Raw genomic sequence first — 22,646 nt, forward strand, 5'->3', positions numbered from 1 at the left:
GACGTACGTACGGACGTACGTACGGACGGACGGACAACCCGAAAACATAATGCCTCCGGCACCACTTCGTGGCGGAGGCATAAAAAAGAAAGGTTCTGTTAATGACCCTGATAATTATCGTGGAATATCTTTATTAAGTTGCATTGGAAAATTATTTACTTCAATAATTAATGATAGATTAACAGATTTTCGTGATGCTAATCATGCGATCGGGAAGAACAGGCAGGATTTAGAGAGACTTATTCAACTGTTGATCACATATTTTTTTTTGTACTCAGTTATTGACTTGTATTTATCCCCGAGAAAATGAGTTTATTGTGCATTTATAGATTATAAGAAAGCATTTGACTCTGTCGATAGAACATTGCTATGGAATAAAGTTGATCGATGTAATATACAGGGAAAAGTTTTCGACGTAATCCGAAATATGTATCAAAATATGAAGTCGTGTGTTATCGACAATTCAGGGCGTTCTGAGTTTTTTAATTGTAATATTGGAGTGAGACAAGTAAAATTGTGGTTACTACAAGTTAATATCAGTAAAACAAAAGTAATGATTTTCTCAAGAGGAAAAGTTAGAAAATTTAAGCCCCTTAAGTTTAATGAGAATATTTCAAAGGTTGTAGATAAGTATACTTACCTTGGAGTTGTGTTTAATTATAAAAATATTTTTAAAAAGGCCCAAGCTAAACAAGTTGATAAAGCGAAACGAGCAATGTATAGTCTAATAGTTAAGTCTCCAAAGATGCGGCTTCCATTATAGATATCCAGTTAGAATTGTTTGACCGGCTTGTTGTACCCATTCTTATTTATGGAAGTGAAGTTTGAGGATATGAAAATTTAGTACCTATAGAGAGTCTGCATACTCAATACTGTAAACATTTACTGATTAACAAAAAATACTATGAATAGCATGGCTCTGGTGAAATACCCTGTACTGTTAAGGAAAGAATACTTTGGTTGAAGTTTATCACTGGAAAAGAGAGCAAATATTCAACCATTGTATGTAAGATTCTATCAAATTTGCGTGATTACAAGATATATTCACCGCCATGGTTGTTGAAAGTTTATGATACACTCGATGAGTTAGGAATGTCTTTTGTTAGGAATAGCTTTGATAACATAAATTCTTCGTGGTTTAAGTATTCGATAAAACTTAGACTACGTGACGGTTTTGTACAGAATTGGCAGTCGAAGCTAAGGAACAGTATAGCTGTACCAATTACAGAATCTTCAAAACGAATTTGTGTTTAGACTCATACTCGTCAAAAATTCCTAGCGTGTTCAGACGAACTCTTGCAAAAAATTTCGTTGTGCCAAGCAGTTTTTTTTTTCTCCAATTGTGACTAGTAGATATGTGGGTATTAAACATAGCGATCAATTTTGTAATTTATGTAATTCTAATAGACTCGGTGATGAATTTCACTATTTATTTGAGAGCCATACATTGACTAATGCCAGAAATAAATTCACTAAGTCCTATTATAGAATAAGACCGAACACTTTAAAGATGTCCCAATTATTCAATTCCAGAAATCGTAGTGAGTTGATTAATTCAGCTAAATATTGTGATGAAATAATTAAGCTCCACAAGAAATAATTATTGTCTATATCATTATTTGTTTGATTTTTTTAGTGTTAATCCGTATTTACAATATTTTGCTTTATAATAATTGAAATTGCTCTTATGTTCTTAAAATTTTCTGTAGATTTTGATTTTTTGTGCTATTTCCCCTATTTTTGGGGTGCTGAACACGAATCCACTTGTTGCCATTTTTCTAACCGACGTCTTCAGCCGTTGCCATGGCAACGCATTATTTTCCTTAAAAGAATATGTATTCTTCATCAAACATCATAAAAACATGTAAACACCAAAATATGTCATTATAAACCCTCTTTTATCAAATCTATAAAAAATTACAATTCTTGTAGTGTCATGGTTACCTCATAGCAATGACGGTTACCATGGCAACAACTATCTCTAAAGAAAAATTGTATTTTCATGAAAAATCAAGAAAACATGACAACATTTAGTGGACTATTTATCATAAATTACTATTTTGATTGCCAGCTCATTTTTCTACTATGTTAATTTCACATCATTTTTGTTGCTATAGCAACAACATGAAAAATCTACCTTTAAAGAATAGTAATAATAATAACAATAATGATAATAATAGTGAGACTTTTATAAAGCGCACATTTCTACCTAAAAAGATACTCAAGGCGCTAAGCATTGAGATTGAAAGAAAAGCAAGAATAAAATACGTCGGTAGATAATAAATTTCTGTATAGTGAGATTTTTTGTGTTATTTCCTTTATTTTGGGGGTGCCGAACACGAATCAACCTGTTGCCATATTTCTAAATGACATCTTTAGCCGTTGCCATGGCAACAAATGATTTTCTCTAAAAGAACATTCTTCATTAGAATCATAAAAACATGCTATAGACACCAAAATAAGTCAATATAAACATATTGCTTCAATCAAATTATAGATCACAATCTCCGACTGTTACAGCTACCTCATAGCAATGACGGTTGCCATGGTAACAGCTATTTTTTAAAAGAAAATGATTTTTCATCATAAAGTATGAAAACATGAAAAGTTTGAGTAGCATATACTTATTGCAAATTACTATGATAATTATTAGCTTTTTTCATTATGTTCATGCCACATTATTATCGTTGCTATGCAACAACATTATGCTTTTTTCCCAGAAAGAAGAAGTATGTCATTAAAAGGAAAAACAAAATAAATGATTGATTTTTGGAGAGTTTTATTTTTTCGGCTCTTTCTTTTCTATTTTGGGAATGCTGAAAAGGAATCCACATGTGGTCACTCTTCTAAATGATGTCTTCAGCCGTTGCCATGGCAACATTTTTTTTTTAAAGAACATGTGTTCTGCATTAAACATCATTAAGACAGGAGGGCGCTATTTTCGCTTCATCTGAGCGGTCACGACTACTTTGACGGAGCCAGAAAAATCTCCCTGATTTTATTGTTTGTGAGTGAAAGTGAATGATATATATATAATTTCTTGATTTTGAAACACCTTTGAAGTAATTGAGCCAGGAAAATTGTGCTATCTAGACTAAGAACAGTGGATGCTGGATGATTTCTTCAATAAGTCTCTGCCTTGAGAATGCCTCAAAATGGCGACAAGTGTGTCGTATTCAGCAATGACTGGCGATAGTCAAGAGCCGAACAGAGGTAAGCCAGTTTTTCTCAAGAGCAAGGATATTCCAGACTTTAATGGGAAAAATGTGTACGCAGATGACCCCTGTTCAAATGTCTCCTTCACGTTGTACCCTCAAGTGAAATCAAAGGAATTCAGAGAATTGGGGGACTTTGGCGCTTGTACATTACGGATAAAGATGCTCGTATCAAACTCATCACCAATGGCCTGAACATTCGTAGTGTCAATGTGTGTGTGTATGATTCGAATCCTTTTCTTCCTGGTGGCAGAGAGGACACACTGCGTCTTGTCGTAAAAGACATACCGTTGTCGGTTCATGAGAACGTGATAACCGATGAGCTAGAGAGGAGAAAATGCAAAATAACGGGAAAAATGCACTGTCAGAAACTCAGAGTGGATGGGAAACTGACAGAGTGTTTGACTGGGGATCGTGTGGTGTATGTAGAACCCATGGCGTCACCCCTCCCACGAACAATCACCTTTGGGCTTTTCAAGGGAAGGATCTTCCATGTTGGACAGCCAGACCCAAACAAAGCGAACAAGATATGTTCGAGATGCCTGAAGTCTGGACACCTGCGATCAGCGTGTATGAATGAGATCGTGTGTCGGAATTGTAAACAAACCGGTCACGTCGAAGCTGACTGCCCAACCCATGACACACCCACCTCTCCAGCCAATCAACAATCAGGAAAGAGACAGCCCTCTCGATGGTCTCGCACAGAAGACCAAAGAGGTCGCCACGAAAACCGCCAAGCAGATAATGCTCTATCACGGGACCGGTATGAGACAGACTTCCCTCCTGCCGAGAAACTGACCCATCGAAGAAGTAACAGCCTCCCCCGGAGAACACGGAGTAGCAACAGAACAGCATCTTCTACGTCTTCATACCGACAACATGCTGGTCCACGGAGAGATCACGAGGACAGCAGCAACATGCGATCTTCGGATGCAGCGAACCCCCAACAGCTGGAATCCACCGCTGCGTTTCGTCCCGCTGAACAGAAGTCAGAGACAGCTGATCAGACCGCACCCCCAAAACCGTCCAATCAGCAGCAATCAAAAATTACGCAATTCATCGAGCAAGCTAGGCAACACAGCGACGCTATTCGCGAACACAATGGAAAGCCAGCTGACACCAGCGCACTGAGCGACCAACACTCAGCTGACAACAGTGCCTGTTCTGAAGAAGACGAGTCCGAATCAGGTGAATATTCAGAGTGCGAGGAAGATAACATCACTCAGCACCAGTCTGATCTCTCGGCAGAGTCTCCAGAAACAGGAAAAGTGCGTGGTAAAGTGAACCAGACATCTAAAAGAAAGCAGAAACCCAAGAAGAAAACCGCGAAAAAAAAAAAAGATCAAAGCATCCACTTCCTAAATGTCTTCTTCTTTATGTCATTTGCTTAGTCTGAATGTGAGAGGATTAAGGAACAAAATTAAACGAACTCAGATATATAAATGGTGTAAACAGCAAAAAGTAAACATAATGTTTTTGCAAGAAACATACTGGACAAAAGATATGGAGACAATTATCCAAAGTGAATGGAGAGGTAAATGCTTCTTCTCACATGGAACCAATCACTCTTGTGGTGTGGCGATATTTATAGATAATAGATTTGACATAGAAATAAATAAGATAGATTCACACAATGATGGAAGAACTCTACTTTTAGATGCTAAGATAGAAGGTTATGATGTTATCTTAGTAAATGTTTATGCACCCGCTAAAAAGATGAAAAGAGAAAGTTTCTTTATGAAAATTGATAAATGGTTGAGTTATTATACTTCAGAAAATGAAGTCCATCTTATTGTAGGTGGGGATATGAATTGCGTTCTCGATATAAAGAAAGATGTGCGTGGTAGTCAAAACTCATATTATAAGACACAAAGTTTGCGCCAACTTTGTAAAGAAAGAAAACTGATTGACGTGTGGAGAAATACTCATACCGATATCAGACAATTTACTTGGAGAAATTTGTCATTAAATGTAGCATCAAGACTTGACTACTGGTTAGTCAGTAAAAATGTACAGGCAAAAGTTTTGTCAAATGATATAAGACCATGTTATAAAGCTGATCATAATGCTATTTCTCTTAAGTTAAAGATTTCAAATATTTTTAAAGGTCCAGGGTGTTGGAAAATGAACGCAGAAATATTAAAGGATGAAATATATCAACAAAAAGTTAAATCGCTCATCAGAAGCATTTCAGGTAATGCATGTTTTTTCCTTTACACAGGTATGGGAACTCATAAAGATTAAAGTATGTGAGTTCACGCAAAAGTTCTGCAAAGATAGAGCTTTAAGAAAGAAAGAAGCAAAATTATGCTTAGAACAAAGATTCAGTGAACTTCAGAGAATGATTGATGTAGACAGTGACGTCAAGATACTGAAAGAGTATATATATGTTAAGAAAGAACTTGAACAGGTTAATGAAAGAGAATGTAGAGGTGCAGCTGTTAGAGCAAGAGTTAGGTGGCTGGAAAAGGGGGAAAAGTGTACGAAGTATTTTCTAGGCTTAGAAAAATATAAATCAGAAAGAAAAGAGATGAACCAGTTGTTTTCAGTAGAAAAAGACAGATGTTTAACTGAACAAACAGAGATACTACAAGAAGTAGTGACATTTTATTCACTGTTATATAAGAAATCTAATGCTGATGAAAATAAGCAAAATCAGTATATAAACTCAGTTCAAATTCCTTCATTGAGTGAAGAGGGAAAGAATAAATGCGAACGTCTGCTTACAATTGCTGAATGCAAACGTGCGGTTTTTTCAATGAATAAAAACAAATCACCCGGTTCTGACGGTATACCTATAGAATTCTATCAAACTTTTTGGGATGAAATTCAATTTGTATTGTTAAATTTTCTTAATGAATGTTTCAAAAAGAAAGAAATGTCCGAAACTCAAAAAAAAAAATGGACTCATAACATTGATCTATAAAAAAAGGAGATCAGCGATATTTAGAAAATTGGAGACCAATTACACTGTTGAACTGCGACTACAAGATAATTGCCGCAGTTTTAGCCACACGCTTGCAATCAGTGATTAGTGAAATTGTAAATGAAGATCAAACTGGTTATATAAAAAATCGATTATCCGCTTTTAATATACGAATGACAATCGATGTTATTGAATATATGAAAAGAAAGGGAATAGATGGTGCAATAATGATGGCAGATTTTTCAAAGCTTTTGATGTAATTGATTTTGATTTTGTGTTATTGTGTTTAAACAAGTTTAATTTTGGTAATATTTTTCAGACATGGATAAAAATACTGTACACAGATATTCGCAGCTCAGTGTTAGTAAATGGCTGGATATCTGAGTCTTTCTCAATACAAAGAGGCATTTCTTTTTTTTTCTTTCTTTTCAACATTTCTTTAACTGTTCCTTCTTTCTTTCTTTCTTTTCTTTTCTCCCTCCCCCTTTCCCTACCTTCTCTTCTGTATCATTAGATACTACAAAGAAGAATTTTTTTTTTTCATGTGCAATATACATATTCAATAGTACTCAGCGACACTGAGTCAGTTGGGGCTGTTTGGTTTCGACCGTAGTCACTTCCTTTAATCTTTTCTTAGGCGTCTGTAGATCTGACACATGAATTGTGTTTAGGGATTTATATGTATCATAAGATGCCATTTAAATTTGTTATATATGTATTATAATATGTTACCACATGGTATTTAACTTGTTATTGATGGGGAAACAATAGGGTACATGTAGTCTCTCTACCAGCATATGCATTTTTTTCTCTTTATCTTTTCTTCTTTTTCTTGCTTTCTCTCCCTCTCTCTCTTTTCTTCCTTCCTCTTTTCTTTCCCCCTCATTCCCCTCTCTTTCTTACTTCTCGTCTCGTATCACTTGATATAATGAAGACGTTTGGTCATATTTATTTATTTTTACCACTCGATTTGTTTTAACCTCACGTGCATTAAGCACACTTACACAAGACCATGGTAAATTGTTTGAGTAGATGCGCATTGTCTCGCCTGGAGTGTGCCGGGCGTTGATCGTGCTAACTACACGAATTTGCATGATTCGGTTGGCATGGTCACTGCATGGCTTGCACCTGGTGGGACATTCCTGCATCAGAAGTTACATGAAGTTACATGAAGGTATGCTACTCCTGAACACTGCATTCCAGCATGTGTCCTTAACTAGGGCACTATCGACAGGTTGTCTTTGTGTCTTTCCCAGTGCAGTCTTTGTATATGTATTTCTTTCTTGTAATTTAATTTAAACACAGTGCAGTGCATAAATGATGTCCCTTTTCTTTTCTGTATATCAGACTTTTCCTTTCTTTTTACCACTTCTAGTTGGGTGTCTCCCTTTTTTCTTTCTCCCTCACTCTCTTTCTTATTTCTTTCTCCCCCACTCTCTTTCTTATTTCTTTCTCTCTCTCTATCTTTTTATCTCTTATTAGTCTCTCTTCCTGGTTACTCTGTATTATGATTGTGAAGATATTTTAATTGTGTTTTAAATTTACGTGGATTGTATATTATGTGCGACTGCTAAGTTATATTGTTGTAGTTATTTTTTCATGTCTGAATTATGTATACAGTGTACTTTGTATAATTTGTATTGTATTTTTTCACCTGGAAAATGATTATCTTTTTTGTTGGAAGAAAGACTAATAAAAATATCTGTATCTGTATCTGTATCTGTATCTGTATGTCCACTTTCAGCTTTACTCTTTGTGCTTGCTGCAGAATTTATGTCGACCCGAATAAGAAATAACAAGTGTATAAATGGTATTTCTGTTTTACAAATGGAGGAAAATTTTGAAGTAAAATTACTACAATATGCAGACGACACTTTATTTTTTGTTTCAGATAAACAATCATTAGAAAAAGTAAGTGAAGAGTTGGAATTATTTGGAAATGTAGCAGGACCAAAACTGAATAGGAGTAAAACATCTGTTATGTGGCTGGGAGCTGCCAAGTCAAAATGGTCACTCGATGATCTTGATTTAGTGTGGACAGACACACCCACAAAGTACTTAGGGTTTTATGTTTCACCTGATATGAATAAAGCACGAGCATTGAATTGGGAAAACAAACTTACGAAATTGCAAAGACTTTTGGATAATTGGAGAAAAAGAAAACTTACTCTTTTTGGTAGATTGATTATTGTCAAAACCTTAGCTTTAAGTCAAATAGTTCATATACTTATGGTTGACACAATTCCTGAGAAAATATTGAAACGATTGAATAATCTGTTATATATTTCTATTTGGCAAGCAAAAACTGAAAAAATGAAACGAACTATTATGATTAAAGAGTTTGAAAAAGGAGGCGTTAATATGATCGATCTTTTTAAGCAAAAACTCAGTTTCCGATTGAGATGGCTTGGTCGCACTATAGGTGCAACGAAAGGAACATGGGGTAAAATGTGTTTTTATTGGTATAACTTTTTCGGTGGATTGGAATTGTTGCTAAATTCTAATTTGGATTGTTTGAATATGAAGAAAATGAGTAAAGATCAACTCCCATTGTTTTATATTGAAATATTAGAAGCTTGGTTAATGATAAAGAATGATATTTGTTTAAAATTTCAACCCATGGTACACGGAGTACAATATGAAATTTTGTGGCATAATAAAAATGTAACCTTTCATAAAAAGACCTTATTTTATGATGGTTGGTATCAAAGTGGAATTGTATTTTTTAAAGATTTTTTTAAGAATGGTAAGTTTATATCCATTCCAGAAATTTTATATCTACTTAAACGACAGAAAATTAAGCAAACATTAATTTTTGATTATATTTTATTACGCCAGGCTATCCCAAAAGCATGGATAAGTAATTACGAGGAATCATGTATAAAGTTTCATAACAGGTTATTGGAAATTCCTAAAATAAGAATAGGAAGAAAAGAGCAGAAAAGAAGCATTCAAGATGTTTCAACCAAACAGTTTTACAAACTATTGTGTACACAATGTCCCGATAGTAACAGATGTTGTATATACTGGGAAAAGATATTCGACTCATCATTTGATTGGATGAATATATTCAAAAGAAACTTGTGTTATTGTAAAGAAAACAATTTGAAAGAATTTAATTCTAAGATTTTGTATAATCTACTACCAGTTAAAAAGAATTTGTACAGATGGCAAATCAAAAGAGATGGAATATGTGAGCATTGCGGTGTAGATGAAGATAATCTACATGCGTTTATTGAGTGTAAATTGAATAAGTTTTTCTTTTCGTATCTAACAGTTATAATTAAAATTGTATATAAAGTTGATTTTAAGATAACAGGGATGCATCTCTTAAAAGCTCATAAAGAGACTGAATTAGATTTGTTTTTGACAATTGCCTTTTGGTGTATTTATAAATATATACTGTTAAGAAATAAAACCGGAAAAGAATGTCGTGAAACTAATTTGCAACATTTGTTTGGAAGAGAAATTTGTAAAAGAATAGAGGAAGATCTGAATAGTAAGAAAACATATTATAATTTACCAAAGCAAATGAAGTATATTGTGTAAATAGTTTGTGGTTTCCTTTGATCTCAGGAACCCCTTTTGAAGCTCATTGTATTTTTTTTTTCAATTTTTTGTATAATGTGATATAAAATGTTGAATTATGGAGGCAATAAATACCGTGTTGGGGTCAAAAAAAAAAATCATTAAGACATGTTGTTAAGGCCAAAATATATCAATATACACTTCTCTTCAGTTAATCAAAAACAACCCCCTTTTCCAATTTCATTGTTACCTTATAGTAATGACAGTTGCCATGGTAACTGCTCTTAAAAAGAAAATACTGATATTTTAATGAAAAAATTGAAAATATGACAAGATTGAGGAGCATTTTCATCACAAATTACTATCAAGCAGCTTATTGTATTTACACCGTTCATTCCACATCATTTCTGTTGCTATAGCAATAACATAAGAAAAATGTTTTTTTTTTTCAAGGATAAAAGTTCTACAGCAATCTGTTGGAAATTGCTACAGGTGAGGTATCATAGTCATTAAAGGTTTACAAATGTCTTGGAGGCATCAATGCTGAAACAGAGTACATCATGACAAGAAAATTGGAAATTTTGGGGAGGTTTTTACACATTTGAATTGCTTGTTATTTGCTATTTTATATTCCCTAGGTATTTCTATGGTAAAAGACAAAAAAAAAAAAAAAATCTATTCCTTAACAAGTTAATTGTTGCGATAGGAACAGAAATGATGTTCCATGAACAGAATTATGTATGGCTAATAATCTTGCTCATTTGCAATTCTTCAAAATTTAGGCCATAATTTCAAGATTTTTTTTTGAAGATATTTTTGTCTAAAAAATTGATGCATTTCCATGGCAACCATGTTAAATATTAACCATTATGACGGATATTAAAGGTTTTGAAGGGTGCAATGTGATCAGAAATTCAGGACGTTGACTAAACTTTTGTGTTTTTACTTCTTTGTTTTTTGTTTAGTATGTTCTTTCCCCCTTATTTAATGATTAACGTTATTTTTTCTTTAAAAAAACAGTTTTCTCATGTTATTGCTATAGCAACAAAGACGATGTAAGATGAATATAGTGAAAAAAAAAGAACTGATAGTAATTTGTTATAGATATGCTACTCAATCTTGTCATTTTTTCATGTTTTTTCATGAAAATATTATTTTCTGTAATAAATTGTTGTCACTATGGCAACTGTCATTGCTATGAGGTAACCATGAAATTGGAAAATTGTGATGTTCTACTAAATTAATTGAATAAATAAATGTTATTCTTTGCTATTTATGTATCATTTCTTCAAACGCATGTCGAATTTATACTTTTTGTACACTCTGTTGAAAGAAGTGAAAATAAAACCTTTGAGTTGAATTGAATTGAATAAATTAAAGAGACATGTTTATGTTGACACATTTTGGTGTTAACAGCATGTTTTCATGATGTTTAAAGAAGAACACAAGTTCTTTTAAAGAAAATAATTTGTTGCCATGGCAACGGCTGAAGACGTCATTTAGAAAAATGACCACAGGTGCATTCCTATTCAGCATCCCCAAAATAGAGGAAAAAGCACAAAAGATTTAAACTTTACAGAAATTGATCATTACTTTATTTATTTTAGTCTTTCTTTTCTTTTTAATGAAATATTTCTTCTTTCAATAAAAGAAAGTTTTCCTCATGTCGTTGCCATAGCAACGACAATAATGAGAAATGAGCATATTAAAAAAAAAAGCTGATAGTCAGAATAGGACCCTAACTGGTAATGAATAACAACTCAATCTTTTCATGTTTTCATGCTTTTGGATGAACAAATCATTTTTTTTAAATCTAAAAATAGCTGTTACCATGGCAACCGTCATCGCTATGAGGTAGCTGTGACATTCGGAAATTGTGACTTTTAATTTAATCAAAGAAATATGTTTATATTGACATCTGTTGGAAATTACAGTATGTTTTCATAATGTTTAATGAAGAATACATGTTCTTTTAAAGAAAATAATCTGTTGCCATGGCAACGGCTAACGATGTCATTTAGAAATATGGCAACAGGTGGATTCGTGTACGGCACTCCCAAAATGAGGGAAAGAGCACAAAAAATCTAACTCATCAGAAATGTATTATAAAGGCCTACTGATTTATTTCATTCTTGCTTTCCTTCTAATTGAAATGCCTATTTTTTTCTTTAAAAGGTAGCTTTTGTCATGCTGTTGCTATAGCAACAAAAAGGAAGCGAAATGGACATAGTGGGAAAAAAGCTGATAATCATGATAGTTGTTAGTGATCAATATTCCACTCCATCTTGTCATATGTTCTTGCTTTTTCATGAAAATATCACTATTTTCTTTAAAAATAGTTGTTACCATGGCAACCATCGTTGCTATGAGGTAACCATGGCATGATAAGTATTGTGATTTTTTTTTTATTTGATTAAAGAGATGTTTATATTGACTTATTTTGGTGTTTACAGCATGTTTTTATGTTTAGTGAAGAATACACGTTCTTTTAAAGAAAATAATTCGTTGCCATGGCAACGGGTGAAGACGTCAGTTAGAAAAATGGCAACAGGTGGATTCGTGTTCAGCATCCATAAAATAGGGGTATTAGCACAAAAAATCAAAATCTACAGAAAATTTTAAGAACACCCCAATATTGTGACAACTCGACGTCTACTATAATATTGCCTTGCTATTTCAACTCTGTTTTGTTTGTCCTGCTTCTCTCTCTCCCTCTCTTTCACTCTCTCTCTCTCTCTCTTGGATCCTGCACCACTCTGTATATCTTGTAAATAACATGCAATTTTTGTACTAGTGTAAAATTATATGAAATCACTAATGTAATAACTCATTTTATATGCTCAGTACGATGTCTGTTCAAATTTTCTTCAATACATGCTCAAGGCCTTGTCATACCGTATCTGGGGAAGTTTGACTTGCGGGGAAGCAAATTGCTACCCGGAGCTCTCCGCAGTTGGTCCGCACCTGACAGTACCTAGTGCGTATCTCGCCCGGAGGTGCGCACGCAAGTCTGATTTACCCGCAGCTAAGTTTACAGCATGACCAAAATTTTTTCCGGGTGAGTCGTGGGAATTGCCTGCAGAGGTACACGCAGAACGCCAGTATGAGGCCCTTAGCGGAGGCCCTTCATCTCTGATAATTTTATTTTGTACATATTTGTAGGTCTTAAGTTTTGTACTTTTGTTATGCTGTTTTGTTTTGTTTTTGTTTTATTTTGTTTTGATTTGTTTCTTTACTCATTTTCAGTTATGTAACTATTGTACGGTAGAATATCATTGTGTATCGTGTATTTCTAATTCACGGACTGGCTGAAAAACAGCCTCCGGCTGAGCTCGGTACCGTGAAAAAAAAAAATGAATGAATGAAATGAATGAGCATCTCGCAGGCAACTCCCACGCATGTATTTCGCGGCCAAATTAATGACATACAATGTGGTACTTCTGCCATTCCTTCAGAGGTATTCCTTCACTGAGTTGTCAGCCCCACGCACCTGGCACGCAGGTCACACAGCATACCCGCACGAAAGGCAATCGCAATAGCTTACTCGAGCCTTCAGCTCGGGTGAGCTAAATAAGTGTCTTGCCTGTCTTTACTGCTGCAGCAGGACCATATCACCTTAACTCCTTGACCGTATTATAAATCTCGAGCCCATCCATGGGTTTTTAGTTCAGTTACCAAAATCTGCAGATTGTCCAAAATGTGCAGGCAAATCCACTTTTAACTGCACATTTTGGTAACAGTTGATCCCGTCAGGTATAGGTGCACTATCGGCACATTTTGGTAACTTGCACATTTTGGTAATTTACCAAAATGTGCCGTAACATACCCTTCGAATAAAAATAGATATTTCTCCACTTCGAATGCTCCTCGAATGTTTTAATCATGCTTAAAACATTCTGGCTGGCCACAAGAATGGGCCCGAATGTTTGGAACGCACTCAGAATGTCGTCAGAATTTTTAGAAGCACTTCGAATATGCAGGAATGCAGGAAGAATTTTCATTCCAACGGCATTCCGGCTCTAGTGTGACGGGGGTATCACTGTTTAATATTCACAATGAGAGAACCTTTGAAACACCGTTTACCAGTCGTGTCCACGAATGAAATTCCGTTCACCATTGACCATTCACCAAGTTCCATTGAACACAGTATACCAGTTGGCCGTTTGACTGCTGACTATTTTAAAAAACCGTTTACCATCGACTATACCATTAAGTTACCATTTACCTATCACTGGATCTGTTTGTTGTTGATGTTTGTATGATCACGTGTATGGCTTTGTTTTTATTTGCGGTCATACACTTTAGTGTGTATATAAAAATTTGTCAGTGAATGGATATGTGTCCAGGAATTATAACATAGGCCAACTGCAGATTCTCTTAGTACGTGGGTGCGTGACACTTTTGCTGACGACTGAAAGTGACATTGTTAAAAACAAGAGAGCACATTCCTGCAGACTATTACCTGAGAACCTGCCGAGTATAGTTTTGCTATCTATGCAGTTTAAAACAAACAAACAAACAAAAGGTAAAAACTGACCACAATTCAGTCCCTGCTTTACCTCTGGATCCACCATAGATAACCTTGAAAGTAGTCTACATCAGTGGCGTATCTAGGGAAGACGGCGCCCGGGGCAAGCGCGAAAATTGCGCCCCTAATTTCTGAAAAAGTGTTCAACCCCAACCCCAACCCCATCCCGGTAGGGACTTTAAACAAAGTCCGCGTGATATGTTTTTTTCAAGCACTTAAAAGGCGTCTTTTTGAGGGTGATTTAAATGTAATGAATTTTGCTAAATTTTGGCGAGCGAGCGCAGCGAGCGAGCGGAAAATTTGTGCATTTGAGCTTACAAAACATGGAATTCTTGTCATTTTTTGTTTATCAAATCTTACAATTCTAATCAAGATAGTGACGGCCTTATAGATAACGATTTAAACCGACAAACTGAGGACCTAAAAAAATGCTCTAAATTAGTACGCGCGAGTCGGCCGAAATTTATATAATTCCGCGTCATCATCACGTTTTGTTCTTACCTTCTTTTTCATATAAATTTTGGCGAGCGAGCGCAGCGAGCGAGCCGAAAATTTGTGTATTTCAGCTTACAAAACATGAAATTCTTGTCATTTTTTTTTTGCTTATTAAATCTTACAATTCTAATCAAGATATAGAGACGACCTTGTTATAGATGGCGATTAATACCAACAAACTGAGGACTTGAAAAAATACTCTAAATTAGTACGAGCGAGTCAGCCGAAATTTGTATATTTCCGCGTCATCATCACGTTTTGTTCTTATCTTTTTTGATTTTTTGTGCCCCCCCCCCTTTCGTATGTTAGAAACCGTTGGCGTCCTCTTTTGATTAAATTGCGACCGCTGCAGCGTGTTACATTTTTCCTGTTAAATATAAAATGACATGTGTGAACACAATAGATATTGTCATTGTGTCCGCGTCATCGTCACGTTTTGTTCTTATCTTCTTCTCTTATTTTTTTTTGGGGGGGGGAGGGATAAATTTTGGCGAGCGAGCGCAGCGAGCGAGCCGAAAATTTTGTATTTCAGCTTACAAAACATGGAACTCTTGTCATTTTTTGCTTAAATCTTACAATTCTAATCAAGATATAATGACTGCCTTATATATTATAGCGATTTATACCAACAAACTGAGGACTTGAAAAAATACTCTAAATCAGTACGAGCGAGTGAGCCGAAATTTTTATTTTTCCGCGTCATCATTACTTTTTGTTCTTATCTTGTTTGATTTGGGGGGTTTTTTGCGCCCCCCCCCCCCCCACCCGTATGTTCGGAACCGTTGGCGCCTTCTTTTGATCCAATAATCTTGGCGATCGCTTCAGAACAAAAGAAATTGCAGCCGCTGCTCCGTGAAATATTTTGCCTGCTAAATATGAAATGACATGTGTGAACACAACAGACATCGTCATTTTGTCCGCGTTATCATCACGTTTTGTTCTTGTCTTCTTTTTTTTTTTATATAAATTTTGGCGAGCAAGCGCAGCGAGCGAGCCGAAAAATTTTGTATTTCAGCTTACAGAACGTGGAATTCTTGTGTGAACACAATAAACATTGTCATTTTGTTCGCGTCATCATCATGTTTTGTTTTTATCTTGTTTGATTTGGTTTTCTGCCTCCCCCCGACCATTCTCCCTCCTCCCCCCCCCCCCCTTTCCGGGTGAGTTTTTTTTTTTCTTCTTCTTCTTCTTCTTCTTCTTCTTCTTTTCTTTTTTATTTTTTCTTCTTCTTCTTCGTTTTTTTCTTTTTTTTTCTTTTTTTCTTCTTCTTCTTCGTTTTTTTTTTTTCGTTTTTTGCGCCCCCAAGGAGTGGCGCCCGGGGCACGTGCCCCCCTTGCCCCCCCCCCCCCTAGATACGCCACTGGGCTACATTCACTCATGTATTTACTAAAAGTATTTCAAAACTTTTTAGACATTCTTTTTTCTTTTTATATTCTGTAATTTGGGGGTTCTTAATTGGGTCCTTGTGTTATATTATCACGATATATTGATATTGGGCCGTATGCATAATAGTAGCTATTGCTTGCAAAGCAATTGCTTCAAGCAGAAGCATCAGCTTGTCAAGCAAAACATCAAGCTCAAGCAATATTGCTTAAATCCATGATACATGAAATTTACTATGCATAATCTTTTGCTTGCCATGCACAACCTTACGATTTCAACAAAGGGGACGTAATGCCTGTGCGAACATAAGAACCAAGGCGGGTTTGACAGCATGTATTTGAAAGGGCGTGTGTGTGCGGACATAATTATTTCCTGACATAGCAGAAGAGCTACATAACTTTTTTTTTTAAATTCTTTATTCGAATTTCGTTCAATACCATAGAATTCACATTCACAAAAACAAAACAAAACATTTTACAATGACAAAAAATATACACAAACTCTTGTGCAAAGATGATATGTCAGATCTTATAGATCTTACATCATGACTCATTTGATCAAACACGAAATCCGGGTTTTTATTTTTCTAAACACACATACATTCAAGCAAAGCGCCCATAACTGTGGACATGATAATTTGCTCAAGACAAAATGGGCACATTCCACCACTTGTTTCTTGAAACACACGGATTTCCCTTACCTAGCGTTAATCCGAAATTGAAAAAAAAAAAAAAGGTTCGTTAGTCCTAACATTCGAGGCTTTATTCCGAAGGTTCTTTAATCCGAAAATGAAATAAGATTCGTAAATCCAAAGGTTTAACAACAACCTTTGGAATAAAGAACCTTATTTCATTTTCGGATTAAAGAACCTTTGAAATAAAAACCTTATTTCATCTTCGGAATTACGAACCTTTGGAATAACGAACCTTATTTCATTTTCGGATTAACGAATTCATTCGGAATAAGGAAACTTCAGAATAACGAACTGTAACCAAGTAAAAGACGTAGTTTTTCAAAGATACTGACCATGTGGCTTGATAACAACTTTTAGGGGCATCTTGCCCCTGTCTCCAAGTTCCTTGATAAGGGGTTGAAAGTTGTCTAACGCCACCTGGCTTGAGTACATCTTGTAGTAGAGCAGCGTGCCGACAAGCGCCCCCAACCAACCATCAGCGTCATAGCCCTCTTCCAGCTGTAGTGGTATAATTGCCTTCTTCAGTTTGTAGGCATACGTTGCCTCTAGGGGGGGGGGGGGGGAGGGGTGGATCCAAAAAGGAGTCAATGCCAGGTAAACTCAAGATGTAGTCTTCACTCTGCAAGGGCTTCACTCTTTGTATTTTTCTGCCACTTTACTGCCAGGCCAAGCATTGCTGTAAGTTTATGCCATCAAGATTAAAAACAGATTATCTCTAAAAGAATCTCCAAAAGAAACCCTCTTCCTTTGAGCTTTAGTGCCATTTTCTGCTCATACTTCTGGCAAAATAGAATGATAATTTCTAATTAGTCGGCAATTTACAGTGTATATTGTGGAAATTCACCTCCCTTAATTGTTCTTGTCCAACCTGAATTAATTGTGCCCAAAGAATCGATGTCTAGAATACCCATGACTTTTTCCATTTTATTTTTAATTATTGTGTCTTTTGGAATGTTGTGATTTCATCACGTTTATCATGAAAATACCCAAATGACACTATTACAGCTTTCACAAGACCTGAAATAGCGTGTTTCATAACACAAGTTTGTTGCATTCACAAATGATGGCAGCATCTGCTCAGTAGAACAGGCAGCAAAAACTATCCCACAATCTAAAGCACTGCCATGCTACACCTACTAGCTGTTACAAAAATCATTTCCTACTTTTGATCCTTCATAATTGGAAAACTATAGGCCCTACATCAGGTAACACTGTCATAGATATGGGTAATAGCTGAATAGTGTACAATTTAATTGGAGGTGATTTGAATATGAGAGCATGAATCAGGTTCTTTCAATCCATGATTAATTTTAAAGTTAAGTTGCAGATTTACGTCAAACTCGAACCCTCTGTACAAAATTGAATTTTACACATTCAAATAATGTGTATGTGAGTGTGTGCTTACAATGACTCGAGCAATAGATGTGAATACCACAAATACCACTTATTCAGAGCTCTGCTGACTAGGCTTCTGGTCTCTTGCTCCAAAGCACGTGAATGCTTTATTAATTCCATTTTATTTTTAATTATTGTGTCTTTTGGAATGTTGCTGAATTCATGGTAAAGGGTAAAATGCATGCAAATGAAAAAGATAAGCACATGTTTGCATGTACTTGCATACACTATATTTCACGATGAATAAAGACTAGCTGTGATAGTGGAATTCCTCATGAACATTTTAAAGAGCATTCAAACCCTTTCCATTGTTCAGGACCATTGTCTGGGTGTTAACCACGCATTCCCATACACACCAATTGTCCCCTGTGCAAAGTTGAAGTTTTGTACAGAGGGTTGAAAATAGAGTAAAATCTGAAACCTAACTTAAAAACTAATCTTGAATTTAATGAAACTGATTTGTGCTTTCATTTTCAAATTACCTCCAACTAAAGTGTACACTATTCAGCTATTGCTCATATCAATGTCAGTGTTGTGTCACCCATTCCAAATCCTATTTTCATCTAACAAATTTTGAATTCCTCTGAGAATGTTGCACTCGAAGATTTTGGAGTGATCCCTGAGATCACTCCAAAATTAGTGAAAATGAAAATTTTCACTCGAAATTCATTCCCATTTCACTCGAAACTCACATCTTTCTGTTATTCACTCCTTCAAGAGTGAAGATTTTCACTTTTTTTTTTTAGAGGGAGAGTAAGACAAGGTTAACCAAAAATGTCGGAGGGATCGATGTGTAATTTCAACACGGCTCTTCTGAATCAGAGGTTTATGTGTGGCTGCTATATACGTCTAAAACATTCAGGTTCTTTTATAGTAAATTATCGGTTAAAGTTTTATCACACTGTTGTCAAATAAATAGTACAAGGTAGTTGATACTAATGATCTAGGCAGCAATAAAGAGAATATTCATCGAGTTGTTGGAGATATTGACAAACTTTTAGTGGTGTATCAGAAGCTACAATCAAAGTTGTTCAAATTCCTATCTGTCGACATTTCTATCTGTTTTATACTTTCATCTTTCCTCCACTCTCTCCATCTATCTAGCTATCTTCTTATTCATCTATCAGGACATCTATCTATCTATCTAAACACACACACTCTCATATAACCTCCTATTTCTAAGAATTTACTGTGATTATAACTCTCCATATAGATCTGAGTATGGAGGATGCCCATCCCCCCAGCCCATACTCAAAATGGCATGATGATCTGTGACAGGGACACTAAGACTAGCGACGGACGTGATGTATTACTGTAAGACCAACACCCAAACATACCTGTTCTTCCGTTGTGGCTCTCTGAGTACTTTTGAGTCATGCAGACCAAGACAACAGCAGCTCTCTCAACAGCCTGGGCCATAGCACCGAGGATGTCTCCCGCTATTTGGGAAGAAGAAAAAAACGCATTTATTTTTGGAAGAGAAGCATTTCTTGAAGCCAGCCACTGTTTGATAATTTTTGTTAAATTCTTTATAGATAATATAACAACTTCTTTATTGCACATAAAAGAATATTTCTCATCATGGTTCATGATTTTCGACACAAATTAGATAAGACCAGGTCTCTAGCCGTAATGTTCTTACAGGGGAATTCCTGTGCAGTTACACGTTAGTCTGAAAAGAAGCAGTAATATTTTGTCAGCACAACAATGAGAATTTGACCAAAAAATTGGATTAAAAATAAGGCAGTTATGACATTTTGACGTTTCGCTAATTTTTTCAGGAAACAGTTCTTGAACAGTCAATATGAATATAAAATTAATGAAGGGATGATGTCATCCCTCACAACTTGCCATCTGTAATTTGTACATGAATTTTGAAGTTTTCGGTTTCTTATTCAAACGCAATTACGCTCCGGTCTTAAATCCTGATATATCTAAGTGATCATTATTCTTAAGTTATTCAAGCAGGAATAACATCATGTTCGACACTTAACAAAAACAATTGATTTTTTATTCTTTGTGAGGTGATGACATCATCAGCTCACTCATTGGCATATTTATATAAACTGTACGAAAACTTCTGCAGAAATTAGCGAAACTTCACAATTTCATAACCTCCATAATTCTCATCCAATTTTGATCAAATTAATTTTGACTGTTGCACGCCAACTCGTAAGATTTTACTTTTTCTTTTCAGACTAACTTCTAACTGGACTGGAATTCCTCTTCAATGTTGTGCAAATTTCAGAGGAAAATGGAGAAGAAACTGTAATGGATAGAGGGTGCTTGATTTATATATGTCACGATTTTTTTCTTACTGTCAATATGTGTACCGGCTACTAAAGTTACAGAGATGATATCATATTCTTACTGTTTCCACCCTAATACTTCATGAGAAAATTACAATAGACATTGTCATTTGTATATTGTTTAATAGACATTGTCATTCGTATGTTTTATGATGGTTCCAACAGAGACACTGTTTGCAACATCTAGAGTGTGTCACGGGATTAGAAATTTGAGTCTGGAAGATTTGATTAGAGTTATTTGGAAGGTCTTAGGATTACAGCTTGAATATGGGAAACTGATAGTACACTTCATTGACATGCTCCTACACAAAAACAAAAACAAAAAACAAATAGAAACACAAACTAGGAAAACATACACACACACACAGCCAATCCCATACACTTGGGTCCCAAAGTTAGAGAATACTTTGAGTATAAATGCATCAGTGAATGTATACTTTCAGTATTATTTATGGTAAATCCATGGATGGCTCCATTGGCGACAGAAAGAATTGGGTCAGATTTTACATTCTTCGTTTGAAAATGTATAGTCACACTTTGTATAACAATAATTTCGTCGCTGAATCCACGAACCGGCACACGCGCACCGCCGGTGCGCGAAGTACATTTCGAGTAAATCGCATTTAAAGATTTCTGTTTTTTCAAACTATTAGTAAGATATGTTAATGGAATTGATTTTCAATAAATTTCATTGTGACGTATGAGAAGAATCTGCTCTTTCTTGCTATACATAAAAATCCTCCCAGTGATGTAAAATATGCACACAGTAAGGCTATAAAGTTGTGTGTCGTTTTGTGAAAACTCCAGACTAGGTCCAAAAAAATCCACGAACCGGCACACAGTGCTTAGTGTCGCATATCGCGTTCAGGATTCTCCGCAAAATAAATCCACGAACCGGCACACAGCGCTTAGTGTCGCACATAGCGTTCAGGATTCTCCGCAAAATAAATCCACGAACCGGCACACAGCGCTTAGTGTCGCACATGGCGTTCAGGATTCTCCGCAAAATAAATCCACGAACCGGCACACTGCTCTTGTGTCGCACATAGCGTTCAGGATTCTCCGCAAAATAAATTAGTTACAGCTCGTTATTCCGAAGGTTCGTTATTCCGAAGGTTCATTAATTCGAAAATGAAATAAGGTTCGTTATTCCGAAGGTTCGTTATTCCGAAAATGAAACAAAACTCGTTATTCCGAAGGTTCGTTACCGACCCTATACCCTATCATTTCGGATTAAAATCTTCGGAATAACGAACCCTATTTCATTTTCGGATAAACGAGCCTTCGGAATAGCGAACCCTATTTCATTTTCGGATTAACGAACCTTCGGAATAATGCCCCAAATGTTCGGATTATCGAACCCTATTTCATTTTCGGATTAACAAACGTCTAGGTATACTGTGTGTTTCGGGTTAACGAACCTTCGGAATAAGGAACCTTCGGAATAACGAACAGCACCCAATAAATTCACGAAACGGCACATGGCTTTCAAATTTATTTCTGGTTAAGGTTATTTCACTAAGAAAAGTTTAAATTACAGTTAGCTCTTCTAGTAATCGTAAAGCACTGCGCTCTTGGTATTGTAAATCTAATATCCGTGGATAAAAGTATTGTAGATTAGTTGTTCTTATTTATGGAGCTTCATGTTTAGATCTTTACTTCTTCTTTTTTTTTTGCATTTTTCATTACGTATTCTCAATATTCATTTAAACAGAAAGGCAGCCTTTTATATTTTGTTTTTCATGCACTTCCTTGTTCACGAAAATGAACAAATTCCCGACTCATTTTAGATAGGTATGCAGACGTACATTAATACCAAATAAGAATTCACACAAATTTCTCGTACTCCTCTCTCCATCACTCCTTCTCTCTCAATCTTCATCATCTTCATCATCATCCTCTACACTAAGTCTTGTCTTCTTCGAGAAATAATGACATTTTCAAACACTCTCAAGTCCTGTATTATATTTAATCATTCATTAAAGGAAGAAATACACATTCCTTTTTAACAAATGAAATTTATCTTTATTAGATTATATTCAACATTTAATTCGGGCAGAACTGAAAAAAAAAAGAAATCTAGGAAAAATAATTGTTTGAATATATATTCATTACTATAATCATATTGTATTGTTTCCAAGTATCATACGTTGTACATTTCATTAAATGGATT

General features: G+C 35.4%; 1 protein-coding gene across 1 annotated transcript in view; it reads right to left on the reverse strand.

Annotated features, from left to right (window-relative positions):
- Positions 1–22,646, reverse strand: part of LOC140231946 (uncharacterized) — a 61,425-nt gene that overhangs the window by 10,817 nt on the left and 27,962 nt on the right. The window contains exons 3-4 of the mRNA XM_072312096.1: positions 19,502–19,603; positions 17,102–17,314 (exon numbers count right to left, since the gene is read on the reverse strand). Of these exons, the coding sequence (XP_072168197.1) occupies positions 17,102–17,314; positions 19,502–19,603 (315 nt within the window). The remainder of the gene's footprint in view (positions 1–17,101; positions 17,315–19,501; positions 19,604–22,646) is intronic.

This window comes from Diadema setosum, chromosome 1, assembly GCF_964275005.1.
Source record: "Diadema setosum chromosome 1, eeDiaSeto1, whole genome shotgun sequence".
NCBI classification, from domain to species: domain Eukaryota; kingdom Metazoa; phylum Echinodermata; class Echinoidea; order Diadematoida; family Diadematidae; genus Diadema; species Diadema setosum.